Source organism: Arabidopsis thaliana, assembly GCF_000001735.4.
Source record: "Arabidopsis thaliana chromosome 1 sequence".
Lineage (NCBI taxonomy): Eukaryota > Viridiplantae > Streptophyta > Magnoliopsida > Brassicales > Brassicaceae > Arabidopsis > Arabidopsis thaliana.
Window position 1 is genome coordinate 7491893 of NC_003070.9, and position 16364 is coordinate 7508256.

The 16364-nt window shown below is 35.2% G+C and overlaps 5 protein-coding genes and 1 non-coding gene across 13 annotated transcripts; 4 read left to right on the forward strand and 2 right to left on the reverse strand.

Moving 5' to 3' along the window:
* Positions 1–72: 72 nt before the first annotated feature.
* On the forward strand, positions 73–459 carry AT1G21395 (uncharacterized protein). Its single transcript, NM_202149.2, has one exon. The coding sequence runs from the start codon at positions 119–121 to the stop codon at positions 338–340; it is 222 nt and encodes a 73-aa protein (NP_973878.1). The 5' UTR covers positions 73–118; the 3' UTR covers positions 341–459.
* Positions 460–1320: 861 nt separating this feature from the next.
* AT1G21400 lies at positions 1321–4849 on the forward strand. Of its 6 annotated transcripts, none has more exons than NM_001332499.1 (9): positions 1321–2390; positions 2552–2689; positions 2771–2953; positions 3031–3188; positions 3275–3374; positions 3474–3585; positions 3680–3819; positions 3909–4094; positions 4181–4849. In NM_001332499.1, exons 2-9 carry the CDS (start codon positions 2594–2596, stop codon positions 4346–4348), a joined length of 1143 nt encoding a protein of 380 aa, NP_001320427.1. In that variant the 5' UTR covers positions 1321–2390; positions 2552–2593; the 3' UTR covers positions 4349–4849. The 6 variants fall into 6 exon arrangements, with proteins under 6 accessions (NP_001320427.1, NP_001320431.1, NP_001320429.1 ...); NM_001332500.1 differs by having other exon boundaries at positions 1321–2285; NM_001332501.1 differs by having other exon boundaries at positions 1321–1833; positions 2242–2689.
* A 256-nt stretch (positions 4850–5105) lies between these two features.
* On the forward strand, positions 5106–7724 carry SKP2A (F-box/RNI-like superfamily protein). 2 transcript variants are annotated; one of them, NM_101993.4, is made up of 5 exons: positions 5106–5342; positions 5549–5804; positions 6353–6701; positions 6806–6947; positions 7121–7724. In NM_101993.4, the coding sequence occupies exons 2-5, from the start codon at positions 5587–5589 to the stop codon at positions 7492–7494; spliced, it is 1083 nt and encodes a 360-aa protein (NP_564139.1). In that variant the 5' UTR covers positions 5106–5342; positions 5549–5586; the 3' UTR covers positions 7495–7724. The 2 variants fall into 2 exon arrangements, with proteins under 2 accessions (NP_564139.1, NP_001321134.1); NM_001332504.1 differs by having other exon boundaries at positions 5211–5342; positions 5518–5804; positions 7121–7687.
* Positions 7725–7840: 116 nt separating this feature from the next.
* AT1G21420 lies at positions 7841–7912 on the reverse strand. The gene has a single exon. It is a non-coding gene; the product is annotated as a tRNA-Gln (tRNA).
* Positions 7913–8952: 1040 nt separating this feature from the next.
* YUC11 (Flavin-binding monooxygenase family protein) lies at positions 8953–10294 on the forward strand (the record flags this gene model as incomplete). Its single annotated transcript, NM_101994.1, has 3 exons — positions 8953–9570; positions 9657–10013; positions 10094–10294. The coding sequence occupies 3 exons, from the start codon at positions 8953–8955 to the stop codon at positions 10292–10294; spliced, it is 1176 nt and encodes a 391-aa protein (NP_173564.1).
* AT1G21440 (Phosphoenolpyruvate carboxylase family protein) lies at positions 10190–12383 on the reverse strand. 2 transcript variants are annotated; one of them, NM_001332505.1, is made up of 8 exons: positions 12311–12383; positions 11925–12221; positions 11771–11844; positions 11493–11575; positions 11282–11306; positions 11153–11172; positions 10889–11044; positions 10251–10798 (listed from the first exon to the last, which is right to left on the reverse strand). In NM_001332505.1, the coding sequence occupies exons 2-8, from the start codon at positions 12209–12211 to the stop codon at positions 10433–10435; spliced, it is 1011 nt and encodes a 336-aa protein (NP_001320652.1). In that variant the 5' UTR covers positions 12212–12221; positions 12311–12383; the 3' UTR covers positions 10251–10432. The 2 variants fall into 2 exon arrangements, with proteins under 2 accessions (NP_173565.2, NP_001320652.1); NM_101995.4 differs by having other exon boundaries at positions 10190–10798; positions 11925–12382.
* Positions 12384–16364: the final 3981 nt, after the last annotated feature.

Here is a 16364-nt window from a genome sequence, read left to right on the forward strand (position 1 = left end):
TTTAAATGGATGAGCAGTATAAATAATACATGTACATCTTAAATCTTAATCAATCAATAATACAACCTATAGTATTTACTTTTAAAAAATAAAAAATACAAGAAGTAGAGAAAACAAAATGAGGATGAAGAAGATCATGAGTGTGGTGTGGATCACGATGCTACTAATGGCGTTATTTACGATGGGAGGCGAAGCAAAGTCGGACAAAGAGTGCCAAGTGTTGTGCCATAAGCACTGTCTACCCACTTCCTTTGTTGCAGAGTGTCTCAAATGTCTTGGAATATGCGGGAGGACTCCACCGGTTGCAGTTGGAACCATGAATTCTGGTGAACACAAATAACAAAAATATGATTTTTATCTTATAATATAGGGCGAGACATGTCTAGGCTTCCTTATATTGTTATCTTTATCCTAAAATTCTTATAATTCAATATTCCCATTTAACCATTTCAATAAGATATCGACTCCTAAATTTCAAACATTCGTGCGTACTTAAATCGGTGATAAAACATTTTTAGATTATATAACTTGAACACTTTGGAACATAATTATTTTAGTTAGCTATGATGTCATTGATTTCGACTCAGATATGAAGTGTTGAACATTAAGTTAGACTGAAAAAGTGTTTAATACAATGGTACAATTAGATGTAATGGCATGGAACTGGATGGTAAAATAGTTTTGCTACAAATGAGCAAGAATTTGAGGTAATTGGTTTGTTCAACAAATTGAACAATTGTGTGGTATACTAGTATGTCATTAAATAATGTGGAATTTGCTCAAAGGAGAGCATATCACACACACTAGTTGATTAAGAGATGCTTCCACAGAATCAACGACAATCTGAAGTCAGTAACTCTGTTCCCACATTTTTAGATACGAAACACACAATCTTTAACAAACCCCCTACTAGTGATGATGTTAGTCCAAGCCATACATGATACATACCAGTTTAGGTCCAAGAAAGCTTTACTGTTAGGTTAGATGTTACATACCAATGAATCTTTAAATACCAATTCCACCATCATCAAATCGTTTATGGTGATTGTTGTGTAACTTTCAACTACACTATAAATGGAAAAATGTTTTCTCGTGGTATCAATAAAAAAGCTTTTTTTTTTCTTTGTTTTTCACGGACGTCATGGAAAATTCAAAGAAAGATATAAATGACACGCAAGTAGGTGACTTTACAATTTTGCTATCGTTGGATAAAGATCAAAATTCAATAAAAAGCACAAGTACAGTTTGGTTTGGTTGTTGAAAAAATCTTTAAATGATTTGCTAATGTAGGTGTTACAACTTCTGTCAATATTTCATTTTGATTTTTTTAATTTTTCAATAGTATTTGTCCACTATAATTAGTGTAAAAACTAAAAATCCCAAAAAGAGAGGAAGATAAATAATCATTTTAAGAAAAGAAAAAGAAGTTGGAGATGGATACGGATGACATGTCAAGTCCGACAAGGAAATACATGCACTTGTCGTCCTTCTAATCCTTTGCCCTTAAACATCGTTAAAAACGACAACTTCTCTCTTCTTCTTCTCTACTCTTCTCCATTTTCTTCTCTTCTTCTCTTCTTTGTCCATTTTTTGACAGATATGGCGATCTGGTTTGCTAGATCCAAAACCCTTGTTTCTAGCTTGAGACATAATCTAAATTTGTCGACAATTCTCATAAAACGTGATTACTCTCATCGTCCCATCTTCTATACAACTTCTCAGTTATCTTCAACGGCGTATTTGAGTCCCTTCGGTAGCCTCCGTCATGAGTCTACGGCCGTGGAGACACAGGCTGATCATTTGGTTCAGCAGATTGATGAAGTCGATGCCCAGGTATATTTATTAGCCTTTTATTTTTTTTAATAATCCTACTTTACCACGTGATTATAGTTGTTATTTTAAATTGGGATTAGTTCATAAAGATAAGCTGTGAATCACGCACGAGTCTTTTAATTGTGTAAAGAAAGAAATAATTAGTTCTTCTGAAAGCAGATGCTTCGGTTTAAAGGCGTTTCAATCCGGTTAATCATTCCCAATTTTGGATTTCTTGGTTTATAAGCTAAATTTAAACCAAATTTAGGTGAAACTGGTTGCCTAGGATCAAAAATTCTTGCAATGAGTCTCAAAAACTCGAACGTAGAAAAGATATTAAAGATTGAAGATTATTCAGTCTTAGAAAGTTAGAATTATTCAAATTTACTTGGTGTGTTGGTTTTGATCCGGTATGGGATGATCGCATAGTACAACAACAACAACAGTTCACATCCGCACAAGTCATGGTAAAGGTAGGGACCACGTCGCATGAGAAGTAAAAGTGGGGACCTCAAGTTACACGTATGAATAATACTAAATCAAGTGCTATATGGGTCCCACTTGTGTAGTTGATTTGAGTACGTGTACGTCTCATTCATTAGTCAATAGTCACTGCAGTCTGAATCTTCCAAAAAACAGACACTAAATTTCACTATGATCCCTGTAATTATTAAACTTTCATATATGCTCCCAATATGATTAGTTCTTAACACATTAAACCTAATTGAAAATTTTCCAGGAACTGGATTTCCCAGGAGGCAAAGTCGGTTACACATCGGAGATGAAATTCATACCGGAATCATCTTCAAGGAGGATTCCATGTTACCGGGTTCTTGACGAAGACGGACGAATCATCCCCGATAGCGATTTTATTCCGGTACAGAAATTTCGAGAATGTATATCAAAATTGATATGAGTTTGGTTTAGTTCTAACCGATAATAATTTATGACTGGGAAGGTGAGTGAGAAACTCGCTGTTAGAATGTACGAACAAATGGCGACGCTACAAGTAATGGATCACATCTTCTACGAAGCTCAACGTCAAGGAAGAATATCTTTTTATCTTACTTCCGTCGGAGAAGAAGCCATTAACATCGCTTCAGCAGCTGCTCTCAGTCCTGACGACGTCGTTTTACCTCAGGTAAACCGTTGCGTTCACCTCCACTAATCTCATTTGCTTCTGTTTGATTGAACCGGGAAGTTCAATGTTTGGTACAGTACCGAGAACCTGGAGTTCTTTTGTGGCGTGGCTTCACGTTGGAGGAGTTTGCTAATCAGTGTTTTGGGAACAAAGCTGATTATGGCAAAGGCAGACAAATGCCAATTCATTACGGTTCCAATCGTCTTAATTACTTCACTATCTCCTCTCCAATTGCGTAAGAATCTCTGAACATTAACCATTTTGATTGTTCTTTTGTTTACATGTTTTTGCTGAATCTGTTTTCTGATGTTGATTCTTCAGCACGCAACTTCCTCAAGCTGCTGGAGTTGGTTATTCTTTGAAAATGGACAAGAAGAATGCTTGTACTGTTACATTCATCGGAGATGGTGGCACAAGCGAGGTTTATAATCTTTATTAATTCTCATTTCTTTCCATAAGAATCAACATTTCAAGAATTGAAATTTATTTAGTCTTTTGGGGTTTGGTTGTTTGGGACTAGGGAGATTTTCACGCCGGATTGAATTTTGCGGCCGTAATGGAAGCTCCGGTTGTGTTTATATGTCGGAACAACGGTTGGGCGATTAGTACTCATATCTCAGAACAGTTTAGAAGTATGAAACTAACTTAACTTCCTCTGTTTTTCATTACAAATTAGACCAAAACAAATCCTCTGTTTTAATGTGAGCTTATGTGGTTTGATTACAGGTGATGGAATAGTTGTGAAAGGTCAAGCTTACGGTATCCGAAGCATCCGTGTGGACGGTAACGATGCACTTGCGGTTTATAGTGCTGTACGCTCAGCTCGAGAAATGGCTGTAACAGAACAAAGACCTGTTCTCATTGAGGTAAAAAAATCACACTAGAGATTTATCTCAAAGTTTACAACTCTTGAATTTGGTGAAATAAGATTGTTGTTGCTTTTGTTTTGCGGCAGATGATGACATATAGAGTAGGACATCATTCTACATCAGATGATTCAACTAAGTACAGGGCGGCGGATGAAATCCAGTACTGGAAAATGTCGAGAAACCCTGTGAATAGATTTCGGAAATGGGTCGAAGATAACGGATGGTGGAGTGAGGAAGATGAATCCAAGCTAAGATCTAACGCAAGAAAACAGGTAGAGATTCTGAAAACCGCTACGTTATATTGATGTTGAGATTGAAATTATTTTAACCGTTTTAATCGGTTGTGTGTGTTTTGTAGCTTCTGCAAGCGATTCAGGCTGCGGAGAAGTGGGAGAAACAACCATTGACAGAGTTGTTTAACGATGTATATGATGTTAAACCGAAGAACCTAGAAGAGCAAGAACTTGGTTTGAAGGAATTAGTAAAGAAACAACCTCAAGATTATCCTCCTGGCTTTCATGTTTGAATCTAGAGGAACTGTGTGGTTAAAATACCTCATATAGTATCATGTCCATATCGACTTCTCATTGCAGACTATTTATATTGTCCACGTATCGAATAGTAATCAAGTATCAATGTAGAGACCAGCATTTGGAGCATCATGAAATGGCCTTGAGAATGTTATTTTCATGGTCCGGCTGACCCTTAACCGGTTCAAACTGGAGTAAATGAGTGAATGTTAATGCTCGAGAATGGGTGAGGCTCCGTTAATCGTTAAGAAAAAAACGTGCCTACCTAGCCAAATGACATCTTCCTCTTTTGTGTTTAGCACAAGTGAATGATCCAAATATCATCTACCTAATATGACCCATAAAATAGTATGTGATTGTCTTTGGATGTTATCCCATAACATAACTTAAATTTGGGATGCATGCATATATTATATACTTCATATAAAATGAGTGGACCTCATAAGTTGCGGTTTCGATTTTTATCAAAAACAACAGTTGTCCACTTTTTGATTTTGACACACCCACATTCAAGCATCTCCTTTCTTCTATATTATTACTCAAAGAATAACACCCCCTAAGGATAACACCATTACACAAATCAATTCTCAGTTAATCATTTGTTTCAATATATGTTAGTACTTAAGAAATATTCGAATAGTTTTACGTATTCAAATTTTATAAATTCAATGAATGTTTAATTACCAAGTCATTTTGGCTTGGAATCTATTCAATTATTCAAAAAAATAAATAAAAAATACTGCATTTTAACGTATCAGCCAGTCAATATATTACACGTGTCATAAAGCATTACCCACACGTTTCTCCTGCCTCTTTCCCTTTCATTTTTTTTTTTCATTTTTTTTGTTTCTTCTCTTGTTGTTGTTATCTTCTTCTAGCTAGCTCTGTGAAACACTTCAAATGAACAAATATATCAAATAATAATAGTGTAATTAAGTCGGAGGAAAACAACAAGAACCCAGAAAGAGGAACGAAGAAACTAATTCAAAGGTATGATCTTTTATTCTTTGAGAGAATTATGTTTTCTTTGTAGCAAATCCTCTGGTCTTACGTTTAGTCACTGAATTTGTTCCACTTCTGGAAAAATCTAGACACCAGAGCAATCTATGAACTTTAATTTCCAATCACTACCGTCTTTTGAGGTTGTAAAATCGGTAAATGGCAGATTTTTCACTCTCATTCCTTTGTGGTGATAGGATCAAGTTCACCGCTTCATTTTAGTCATTAAACAAAGATGGTGATGGGAGGAGAAGCATCCATGGAACTGGACCAGTGTTTTCAGAAGATGAAGATGGAAGGAATCTCGATCAAAGAGTGGAAAGATATCCCTGTGGAGCTTCTGATGAGGATCCTTTCCCTTGTTGATGATCGTAATGTCATTGTTGCTTCTGGTGTTTGCACTGGCTGGAGAGATGCTATCTCTTTTGGCCTCACTCGTCTCCGTCTATCTTGGTAAGAATTTCTATCTAACTTATAAACCCTTTTTGTATTTAGGACTCTTCTCTGTGTTGGTGTTTTGGATTTGAAGTAGGAGTTGAGTTTCTAGAGTCTTTATTGTATCTTGTGCTTAGGGTCATGTTGATTTATTGTCTATTTGTGTAAGATCAGATCTTTTTTTGTTGCTTTTGTTTTGAGGAACATTTTAGCAGTCTATATATGATTGATTTGGCTAGATTGAAGAAAGTGAAAAAGCTGTTTAAATTTTTGATGGAACTCTTTTAAGATGATAGATCAGTTTTCAATAGGAGGTGAAACCAAGTTCTTTAATCCAGAAGAGTGGTCTGAAGATGACTCTTAAATCTTTGAACCACTAGAAGCTTGTTCTTGTCACTTCCAGTGTATTCAGATTGATCTCTGTCTACTACACTCTTTGATGTTGTTTCTTATTTTTATACTAGGTGCAACAACAACATGAACAGCTTGTTCTTGTCACTTCCAGTGTATTCAGATTGATCTCTGTCTACTACACTCTTTGATGTTGTTTCTTATTTTTATACTAGGTGCAACAACAACATGAACAGCTTGGTTCTTTCTCTTGTTCCCAAGTTTGTAAAGCTGCAGACTTTAAATCTAAGGCAGGACAAACCGCAACTAGAGGACAATGCAGTGGAGGCCATAGCAAATCACTGCCATGAGTTACAAGAACTTGATCTCAGCAAAAGCTTGAAAATTACAGACCGTTCACTTTATGCACTTGCTCATGGTTGCCCAGACCTCACAAAACTCAACCTTAGTGGCTGCACTTCATTCAGCGACACTGCTATTGCGTATTTGACCAGATTCTGCAGAAAGCTTAAAGTTTTGAATCTTTGCGGATGTGTCAAAGCTGTAACTGACAATGCCTTGGAGGTGAATCTTTGTTTTTCTTTAATGTTCTCTCCCAAACTTGGTTTTACTCCTTTGGTCATAAGTGTGGCAGAGTTGATAGAATTTGTTCATGTTGTTGTGTGCAGGCTATTGGGAATAACTGCAATCAGATGCAGTCACTAAACTTGGGATGGTGTGAGAATATCAGTGATGATGGGGTAATGAGTTTAGCTTATGGCTGTCCAGATCTCAGGACCCTTGACCTCTGCGGCTGTGTTCTTATTACAGGTACTTCACATAGTTAAGCTTACTCGAAGCTAAGATCATTAGTTTTCCCTCTGCAGAGAACTATCATTGGATAAACTGCATTGAAATAAACAAAACTAGTAGGTTGTTATAGATGGACTCCGAAAGCCATTGATCTTGAGACTCAATTCGGTTTGTCTTGTACTATTTCGCAGATGAGAGTGTGGTAGCTCTAGCAGACTGGTGTGTCCACTTGAGGTCACTGGGGCTATACTATTGCAGAAACATAACAGACAGAGCAATGTACTCGCTAGCTCAAAGCGGGGTAAAGAACAAACCGGGATCGTGGAAATCGGTTAAGAAAGGTAAATACGATGAAGAAGGACTGAGAAGTCTCAACATTAGCCAATGCACTGCCCTTACACCTTCAGCGGTTCAAGCTGTTTGCGATTCATTTCCCGCACTTCACACATGCTCAGGAAGGCATTCGCTTGTCATGAGCGGCTGTCTGAACTTAACAACTGTGCACTGTGCTTGTATCCTTCAGGCTCATCGTGCACACAATGCGGTTCCTCATCCTGCTCATTAAGACAGAGGAATAGTTATGTTGTATATATAAACATCATGTTGATGGAGATTAGTATTATAAACGAAGTAGCTTTTTTAAGGTTTATGTGAAACCTTAGAAGCTTTTGAGTTGTTCTTTCTTTGTCTTGAAAGATCTTTTGTATATTTTGGTGCTATGTTCATAACTTCTTTAGTAAGACCTCTCGTTGTTACCACTTTACTATTGAAAGTAGAATTCCTCTTACCAAAAAAGTCGTAGCTAAGATTGTTAAAATATCCACAGGTTATATAATCTTTGGCTTCGAATGGAGATGTTTGATGAGGATTGTACAAAAATGGGCCTTTTCAAGTATAAAAATTAAAAAGAAAGGTCCTACCGGGAGTCGAACCCAGGTCGCTGGATTCAAAGTCCAGAGTGCTAACCACTACACCATAGAACCTTTTTGTTCAAGATTTAATATTCAGGCTATATGTACCAATATTATAACATAGTTTTTTCACCCTCAAAGGCAAGATCCGTCTTCCATTTTTAGTCAAACTTCAGAGTCAGAGAACAAACTTTAAATCAAAACAGATCTTTTTTTTAGGTTAGTTGTCAAAAAATTTATTGATAAGAAGAGGATTTTATTTTATTTTTAAGACGATTATTTTTACTTTAATAGACCTTCAAAATAGCATGATATTTATTTTTAAGACGGTTATTTTTTTTTTTTTGGGACAAGAAGCTGATGTCTTATTGAAATTGATGCTATCTGAGATTCTGAGCAATAACTGTAATTCATAAATGGGGTTTATATTATGGGCCTACATTTTGTCTTGCCCTCAAAATTAAAGTGTAGTGTGATGAGAAGTGACGTTATGCTGAAAACATCATAAACGGTATTTACGCGGCTCCAATTTGAAGTTTTAGGTCGAAATGAAGGAATAGTTGTTGAGATGATTCACCTAATATAGTTTCTTAACACTTCACAGCTTCGTTTGTCAGTCTCAGATTTCTAATTTCGGACACAAACACAAAACGACATTGAAGCAATATTATGCCTTGTATTAATCATATCCCTACGACCCTACCATATCTATGTGACTATGTCGTGCTTCATTTTTTCTTCCGTACTCGTATATACTCGTACGTAAGTACGGAAAGTGTTATTTCGGAAATTAAATATTATGGAAAAGTTAATTAAGAAGTTTTGAATTAGAGTACTTAAGGAAATCTTATAATGACAACCGTGTGTTGACTCAATCTAAAGACTACTTTCACACATAGCAGATCACTTGCCAAAATAGCAAAATTGATTACAAATCTTCCAACATATCCTATGATTCACTACTTAGAGTAATCAACTTAAAATTAAACAATTTAATTACCTAAGATTTTTAGTCATATATATATGTGTTGACACTTGACAGAGTAAGTACAGCTCTGCAATTGAGTTAATAAATTACACACTACAACACTGACAACAGCAACAACAACAAGATGGAGAAAGAAATCAAGATTCTGGTTTTGATTATCGGTGCAGGACCAGCCGGTTTAGCAACATCAGCTTGTCTTAACCGGTTGAACATACCAAACATAGTAGTGGAAAGAGATGTTTGCAGTGCCTCTCTGTGGAAAAGAAGGTCTTACGATCGTCTCAAGCTCCACCTCGCAAAGCAATTCTGTCAACTCCCTCACATGCCATTCCCCTCAAACACTCCTACCTTCGTCTCCAAGCTAGGTTTCATCAATTACCTTGACGAATACGCCACACGTTTCAACGTAAACCCTAGGTACAACCGGAACGTCAAATCCGCGTACTTCAAAGATGGTCAATGGATCGTGAAGGTGGTGAACAAAACCACGGCGTTGATAGAAGTTTACTCGGCGAAGTTTATGGTTGCTGCGACGGGAGAGAATGGCGAAGGTGTGATTCCAGAGATTCCGGGGCTTGTAGAGAGCTTTCAAGGAAAGTATTTGCACTCAAGTGAGTACAAGAACGGAGAGAAGTTCGCTGGAAAAGATGTTTTGGTCGTCGGATGTGGAAATTCTGGCATGGAGATTGCTTATGATCTATCTAAGTGCAACGCTAATGTCTCCATCGTTGTTCGTAGCCAGGTGAGTCTACATTACAAATGAACTTGGTTATGAGTTGTAACAATTAATCCGAATAACAAACATTTTTATCGTGTGTTTAAATATAGGTGCACGTGTTAACGAGATGTATCGTACGGATAGGAATGTCGTTGCTCAGGTTTTTCCCGGTAAAATTAGTTGACCGTTTGTGTCTATTACTAGCGGAGCTGAGGTTTCGGAATACTTCGAGATATGGGCTTGTAAGACCCAATAATGGCCCATTTCTGAACAAGCTAATCACCGGCCGGTCAGCTACCATTGACGTCGGCTGCGTCGGAGAGATAAAGTCCGGCAAGATTCAGGTTGTGACGTCGATTAAGCGTATAGAAGGGAAGACAGTAGAATTCATCGATGGAAACACCAAAAATGTGGACTCCATTGTCTTCGCAACTGGTTACAAAAGCAGCGTTTCAAAATGGCTTGAGGTATTTTTGCAACTTCAGACACAAAAACAGAGAAAAGAAACTCTGTTCTTGGTTTTTAATGGCTCTGATGTGATACACAGGTCGATGATGGAGATCTGTTCAACGAGAATGGGATGCCGAAACGCGAGTTCCCGGATCACTGGAAGGGGAAGAATGGTTTGTATAGTGCTGGCTTTGGGAAACAAGGCTTGGCTGGTATTTCAAGAGATGCTCGGAACATTGCTAGAGACATTGATTCTCTGGTTTGTGGGAGAAGCAGCAAGAACAAGCTTTCCAAATAAATTAGAACTTTTTTTGAGTTTTTACATGTCAAAACACACAATTATTGAATATTGATACAAACAAGTGAAAAAAGAAGATAACATTATTGATGATACATTGCAAGAGCTTCGATTGTGGACAGAGTAATCAGAATCTCATTATTTTGTTTCCCCTAGAGCGTTTCTGAGGTTAGAGTACTTGGTTTCGAGCTCATACCATGAATCCAAGTTCACCAAACGGTTAAACTCTTCGAAAGTTATCATCTTTTCTAAGTGGTCTTTGGTGGTTCCTTTCTCCTTGAGAATCTTAAGAACATCGACAAGAGCTCGAGTCGACGCATAGAGCGAGGTAAGTGGGTGTGCGATCAAGTGAAAACCCATTTCTTTAAGCTCATCAGGCGTATGCAATGGCGTGCGTCCACCTTCAAGCATGTTACACAGTCTGTAACCTTTTGTGCGCCTTCCGATTTCCTTAAGCTCGTCATCGTCCCTCGGTGCCTCAACAAAGGAAGCATCAGCTCCTGCCTGCACATTTTTCCAATCTGTCTCTATTACCCACCATTATGTCTTCTCAAAAGTTAAAGCTTTAATAACACAACATGATTTAGTAGTAACCTCCATATAAAGATTAGCACGGTCAATGGCGTCTGAAAGTCCTGTTTTTGCGGAAAGTGCACGAGCATCAGTCCTAGCGATTAGAAAAAAGTCAGCATCTCCAATAGCGTCTCTTGCTGATGCTATTTTAGCAGCGTGTTCCTCCGCAGGTATGACCTGTTTCCAAATTAGAAAAATAATAATCATCTGCACTCATGGACTATAAAGTAATAAGTTTCAATGTATAGATTTTGGTAGCAAACGATGAGGGAATGGTACCAATACCTCTTTGCCACGCATATGTCCTACACAAATGACAAATTGAGAGAGCAAACGAGTTAAAACCATTATTGGACATTTTGACAATAGCTTATAGGTTTGCAGAGGATGAAACAGAAAAATAACGTCTCTTACCACACCTCTTTGGCCATGCCTGGTCCTGCAAGAAACCCGAAATTAGATGAGTACAAGTCAGGATGAAGAAACTGTTTTTGTAGTTACTCTAATGAACACAACAAGTCAACAACTAAGATAGCACAAGAAAGAAAGATTAACACAACACTATGAGTGATTAAATCTAACACACATGAAAATACATTAAAAAAAGTAGAGACTAGTAGTTTACCTCAAGGAAGCAACCAGCAGCACCTGCTGCGATTAAGTCCTTGACGGTTCTTTGAACATTGAGAGCATTTCCTCCACCAGTATCTGAACATTAATGTCAAAGAATATATCTTTTGAACAGAACAGAACAGAACAAACTTCTGATATTTTCCAAATCACTTCAAGATATTGAAAAATGAAAATTGCAATTATCTCTACGCAAATAGAGATCAAAGTAATCAACTATGGTTAAAGTCATTTAGAGCAGCAAGAGAAGAGTGTTTGAGATTGTGTTCTTGCCTGCATCTGCAATGATTGGAATCTTTGGAGCCGCAGCACACACTGATCTCGCCGTTGCTGCCATCTCCGGAGGTCTAAAACGACAAAGCAAAACGAATAAAACGACAGAAGATAAAGTTTCTACTAAAGAAGACCAAAAAAAAAAAAGGCGCACGTTATCAAACCGAAATCTGGTTTTCCCAAAGTTACGGCGGAGAGGGCGTAACCGGAGATTAATGCGGCGGAGAATCCGGTCTGCTGCACAATAGCCGCAGATAATGCGTCGTAGACTCCGGGAATAAGCACAGCACCTTGCTCTTCAATCAGACGGTGAACACGTGACTGCATTCTCACCGTCGGATAAACCGATCTGACGCCGCGAGGGTTTTGCCCTATTTTAGCTGAAATTGTAGGGTTTGAGCTAAAGAGTGAAGTGGATTTGGCCGCCATTAACATCGACATTCTCGAAGCTCTGAAGATAGTACAGAACCGTTGGAGAGTGAAGAAGACAAGAGATCAGTATATATCAATCGTAATAAATAAGAAGAAGAGAAAGTTTACTTTAATTCAACGATATCCACGTGTCATATGATTATTAGCTATTAATTGTACTGAGGCTCTTAATCCATAATTTAAACGAATCGTGTTGATATGAAAGTTATAAAGAAAAACCATTGTTGCAAGGAGAGACTATGGTTAGGTACGCACGTTTATTGGGGTTAGTTATGGTCGTGGAGTTATGCGTTCATCAATTCTACTTCCCTAACTTCGTTTGTGATTCAATTCAACCTCATTATACTTTAAAGAAGAGTTTGGTAAGTATGTTCCTAAACTGATCAAGGGATTTAGACCGAGATCCCTTGTGTGGAGTTGATGTAGGACAGACTTGTTCGTGAAACTGATATCCTCTCTTACTCCCTTTTATTAGGTGTGTGTATTAGCCATGTTAAGCTTACCTTGACGTATATAATTCCTTTTGTATAGGAAAAAAGATTATAAACAAAATTATGGTCAATTTCAATATACTTATACAATGCATATCAACCAAAAATATCATTATATTCAGAAATTTCGCATTTACTTTCGTCTTTATCAACTTTAATTTGTATTTTCAGTTTTGTATTATAACCCATATATTATTTTCTTATAGAAACCTACTATATTTTAAATCTATCGTTTCTCTACAAACTTGGGTTAAAAGTGATGAATCATGATTATTTTTACCAAACTTGGGTTAAAACTCATGAATCATGATTATTAATTATATATTTACTTTCAGTTAAAAGTGAAGTAGATAACCATTTAGACAATTAATTTTGGTTGATAAAAAAAATATATGCAATATAAATCACATATATACTCAAAGAGTTTTCTCTACATTTAAGGTGTCTAGCCATGAAAGTTTTTTTTACATCAAAAGATATTAAAAATATTTATTTAATCTAAATCTATTATATTTATTGTTACTTATAATAAATGTAAATAAATTAAAGGTTTATATTGCATATTATTTTTGACTTTATAGTAGCCCTGAAAGTTCGGTCAGAACCGATTAAACAGAACCGATTAAACCGAACCGATCAAATCTTATCAAGTGGTACATAAAGTATTTTAGATCGTCTACTTGTCACATAATCATTCTTGGTCTTTGAGGAAGCAAGACAACCATGAAGAGGAATGGTCTTGATACCAAAAAAAAAGAATAAGATAATGAACGGTTTAAGGTAAATATGATAGTCCACATAAACAATTGCATTAATCAAATAGTATAATCAAATGATAATCTGATGAAATTTTTCAAAGAATTGATGATTAATGCTAGTATTACTTGTGAACATAAATTGCTCAAACAATTCAATGACTTGCAAGACTAAACACAATAATATTCACATGTTTTTTTTTTTTTACATCTCATGATTGATAGATTTATTAATTTGTTTTTATTTTAATATATTGTTAAATATGTTATTTAAATGTTTGCCATGCAATTTCTTTATCAAAATATTACTTTTTAAATCTATGTTGATTTTTTTGTTGATCTGCTAGCTTATGTAATGTATCTTGTTTTTAAGTTGATTATTGTTAGTGAATTCATGATAATGTAAAATCTTAAATACAGTTTATCTTCCATAATTTAAAAGAGAGTCTATGTACTTATGTGGAAATCCCATAATTTTCCTCAACTATTTTACTTTTTCTTTTTTAATTCTAGTATCTCTATCACCAAACACTTTTGTTTCTAAATATTTATCTTTATTTTTTTAAAATCAATTGTCAAACACACATAAAAGGTTTTCAATATATAAAGTTACGAATTTTAAATATCCGAATTTTTCTTACCAAATTTGTATATTTTCGAATTTCTTTTTTAGACAAATTTTTCCTTCAATTAAAAACTACAAACCGGCCGGTACAATTGTTCTAAGAGCAAACTTTGCAATCTCATCAGCCTCACGATTGTGGCTTCGAGAAATGAAAGAAAAGCTAGAGAATTGAAATTTAGAAGATAGAATCAGGATATTTCGAATTTCTATTATACTAAAATGCATTGTTTTGTTATAATTGAAAATAAAAATAAAAATAGTAAATCACTAAATAATATGAATAAAAATCGTTCCACTATTTTTCTTGCCATTGCCATTTACATAAATTGATAGAAAAATGATAAACAAATATCTAAAATGATAAAAATCGTTCCACTAATCAAGGATTTTCCATCAAAGTTTTACTTTAAACCTTGCTTCTTTATATATTTGCTTCTTTATTTAAAGTTTGTATATTTGCATCTACAAACCAGCTCAACCCAATTTCAATTATGGGCTTGATTTTTACACACAGGTTACGACATCTTGTCTTCAATTTCTCTGTCTCGGCTTCGTCGGGCCCAAAAGCTCTTTGATTTGTAGAAACGTGGAGTTGTTTGTTTTTCTCTATAGAGTATAGACTACGACTTTAATATCCTGATTAATACTCTACTTGTATTCTTTTTGTTGGTAACTTTTCTTTACAAATTCCACTGATCATCATTCAAGGATTTCCTTCTTCTTTTAGTTACTTTCAACTCTAATAACTTTTACTTCTTCTTTTTTTATTCCCTGTCCTAAGATATATTCCCATCCGTGATACCTTGAGAGTTAAGACGAAACAATACTAGTAGAATAAATTAGATCATAGAAGAAATCTATGTAGACAACACGGGGATTTCAATCTTTTGTTTTTAAATTAAGTTATCTAGTGCAATATTAGTGAAATATAGATTTTGTCCTTAAGACATTTTATCCTTATATGAATATTAATATTTGATACTAATAAGTAATGACTAAATTATTAGAGCTTTTGAAATCATGGGACATGCTGTCGGAGACTAATAAATATGAATCCAAAACAAAATTCCATGGCGCAGCCGGATTTTGCATGCGTTTAGAACCAAACATCCCACTTCCTAGTGAAAATCTTTTCTTAATTCATAAATCATGGAGAAGTAACTGTAATTTACATATGTACCCGTAAGCATATATATATGATCAGCAATTTGACTCGTATAAATTTTCAGAGTTCATATTTATGAGGTTAGAGAATTGCATTTGTACCAAAACAAAAACGAAAATGTAATCTCAGAAAAACGTAATTGCATTTTTAACAAGCTTTCATTTCAAATAATCTTGAATTCCAAAGAAGGCTGTTGTTCTGCAGAACATTATTCTATTCACACTTTAATAATTCGTCAAAAGAACAAAAGAAACAACAACCAACTAGCTAGTAACATCATTTGTTTAAAGAAACTTCCATTTGAATTCCAATATGGTAACATTATAGCATACGAAAGCACCTTAGTCAATGAGATTTGCACTTTTCCTTTGGAAAATTAAGTTCTGTATAATGGTTGAATATATAATATTGTGCGTGGGATAATCCATATGTGTACTACAAATAAAATGAAAATTGTATTGTAACAAATAAAATCAGAAGTTACGTAGTGGATAAGATTGAGAAAGAGAAGAAGTCCTATGTGGGTATTGCGAGGATAAGGTTGATAAAGACTCTGCGTCAAATGTTTAGTATCCTCATTCTTCATCATATTTTAAATAAAATACAAAAAAATTCTTAAATAAAATAAACAAATTGAGATTAGATTCTTTACATATTGCTTAATGATCATTACTTATGCGGTAAACAATCATTTTATTTGGAGACTTTATATGTCCCACTAAACTTCGGAAACTTGTAATTATAAATTATCGCCCAATAGTGTGTAACTCACTAACTTAAGCTATTGCTAAATAACATATTTTAAAGATATTCAAGTTAGGATCAGTGTTTAACGTAGAATTGCTGTTGTGGATTCACAGTTGAATAAGAATTGTAATCAATCTAATTAAACCGGACCTAATAAACAAATGATGTTAAGAAATAAAAAAAAATTGTCGATTTTTATGAATCATAATTTGTCAAAAAAAAAATATCCTTGAAGTTTTGTTTTGGATTAGTATAATAAAAAAACAAAAACAGTAAAGAAGATAAGTAAGATAACGATAATACAACAGAAAATTTCTGGTAAAACATAAAGTACTTTCTCAAGTTTTTTTTTTTTTTTTGTTGATAAATTATACTTTCT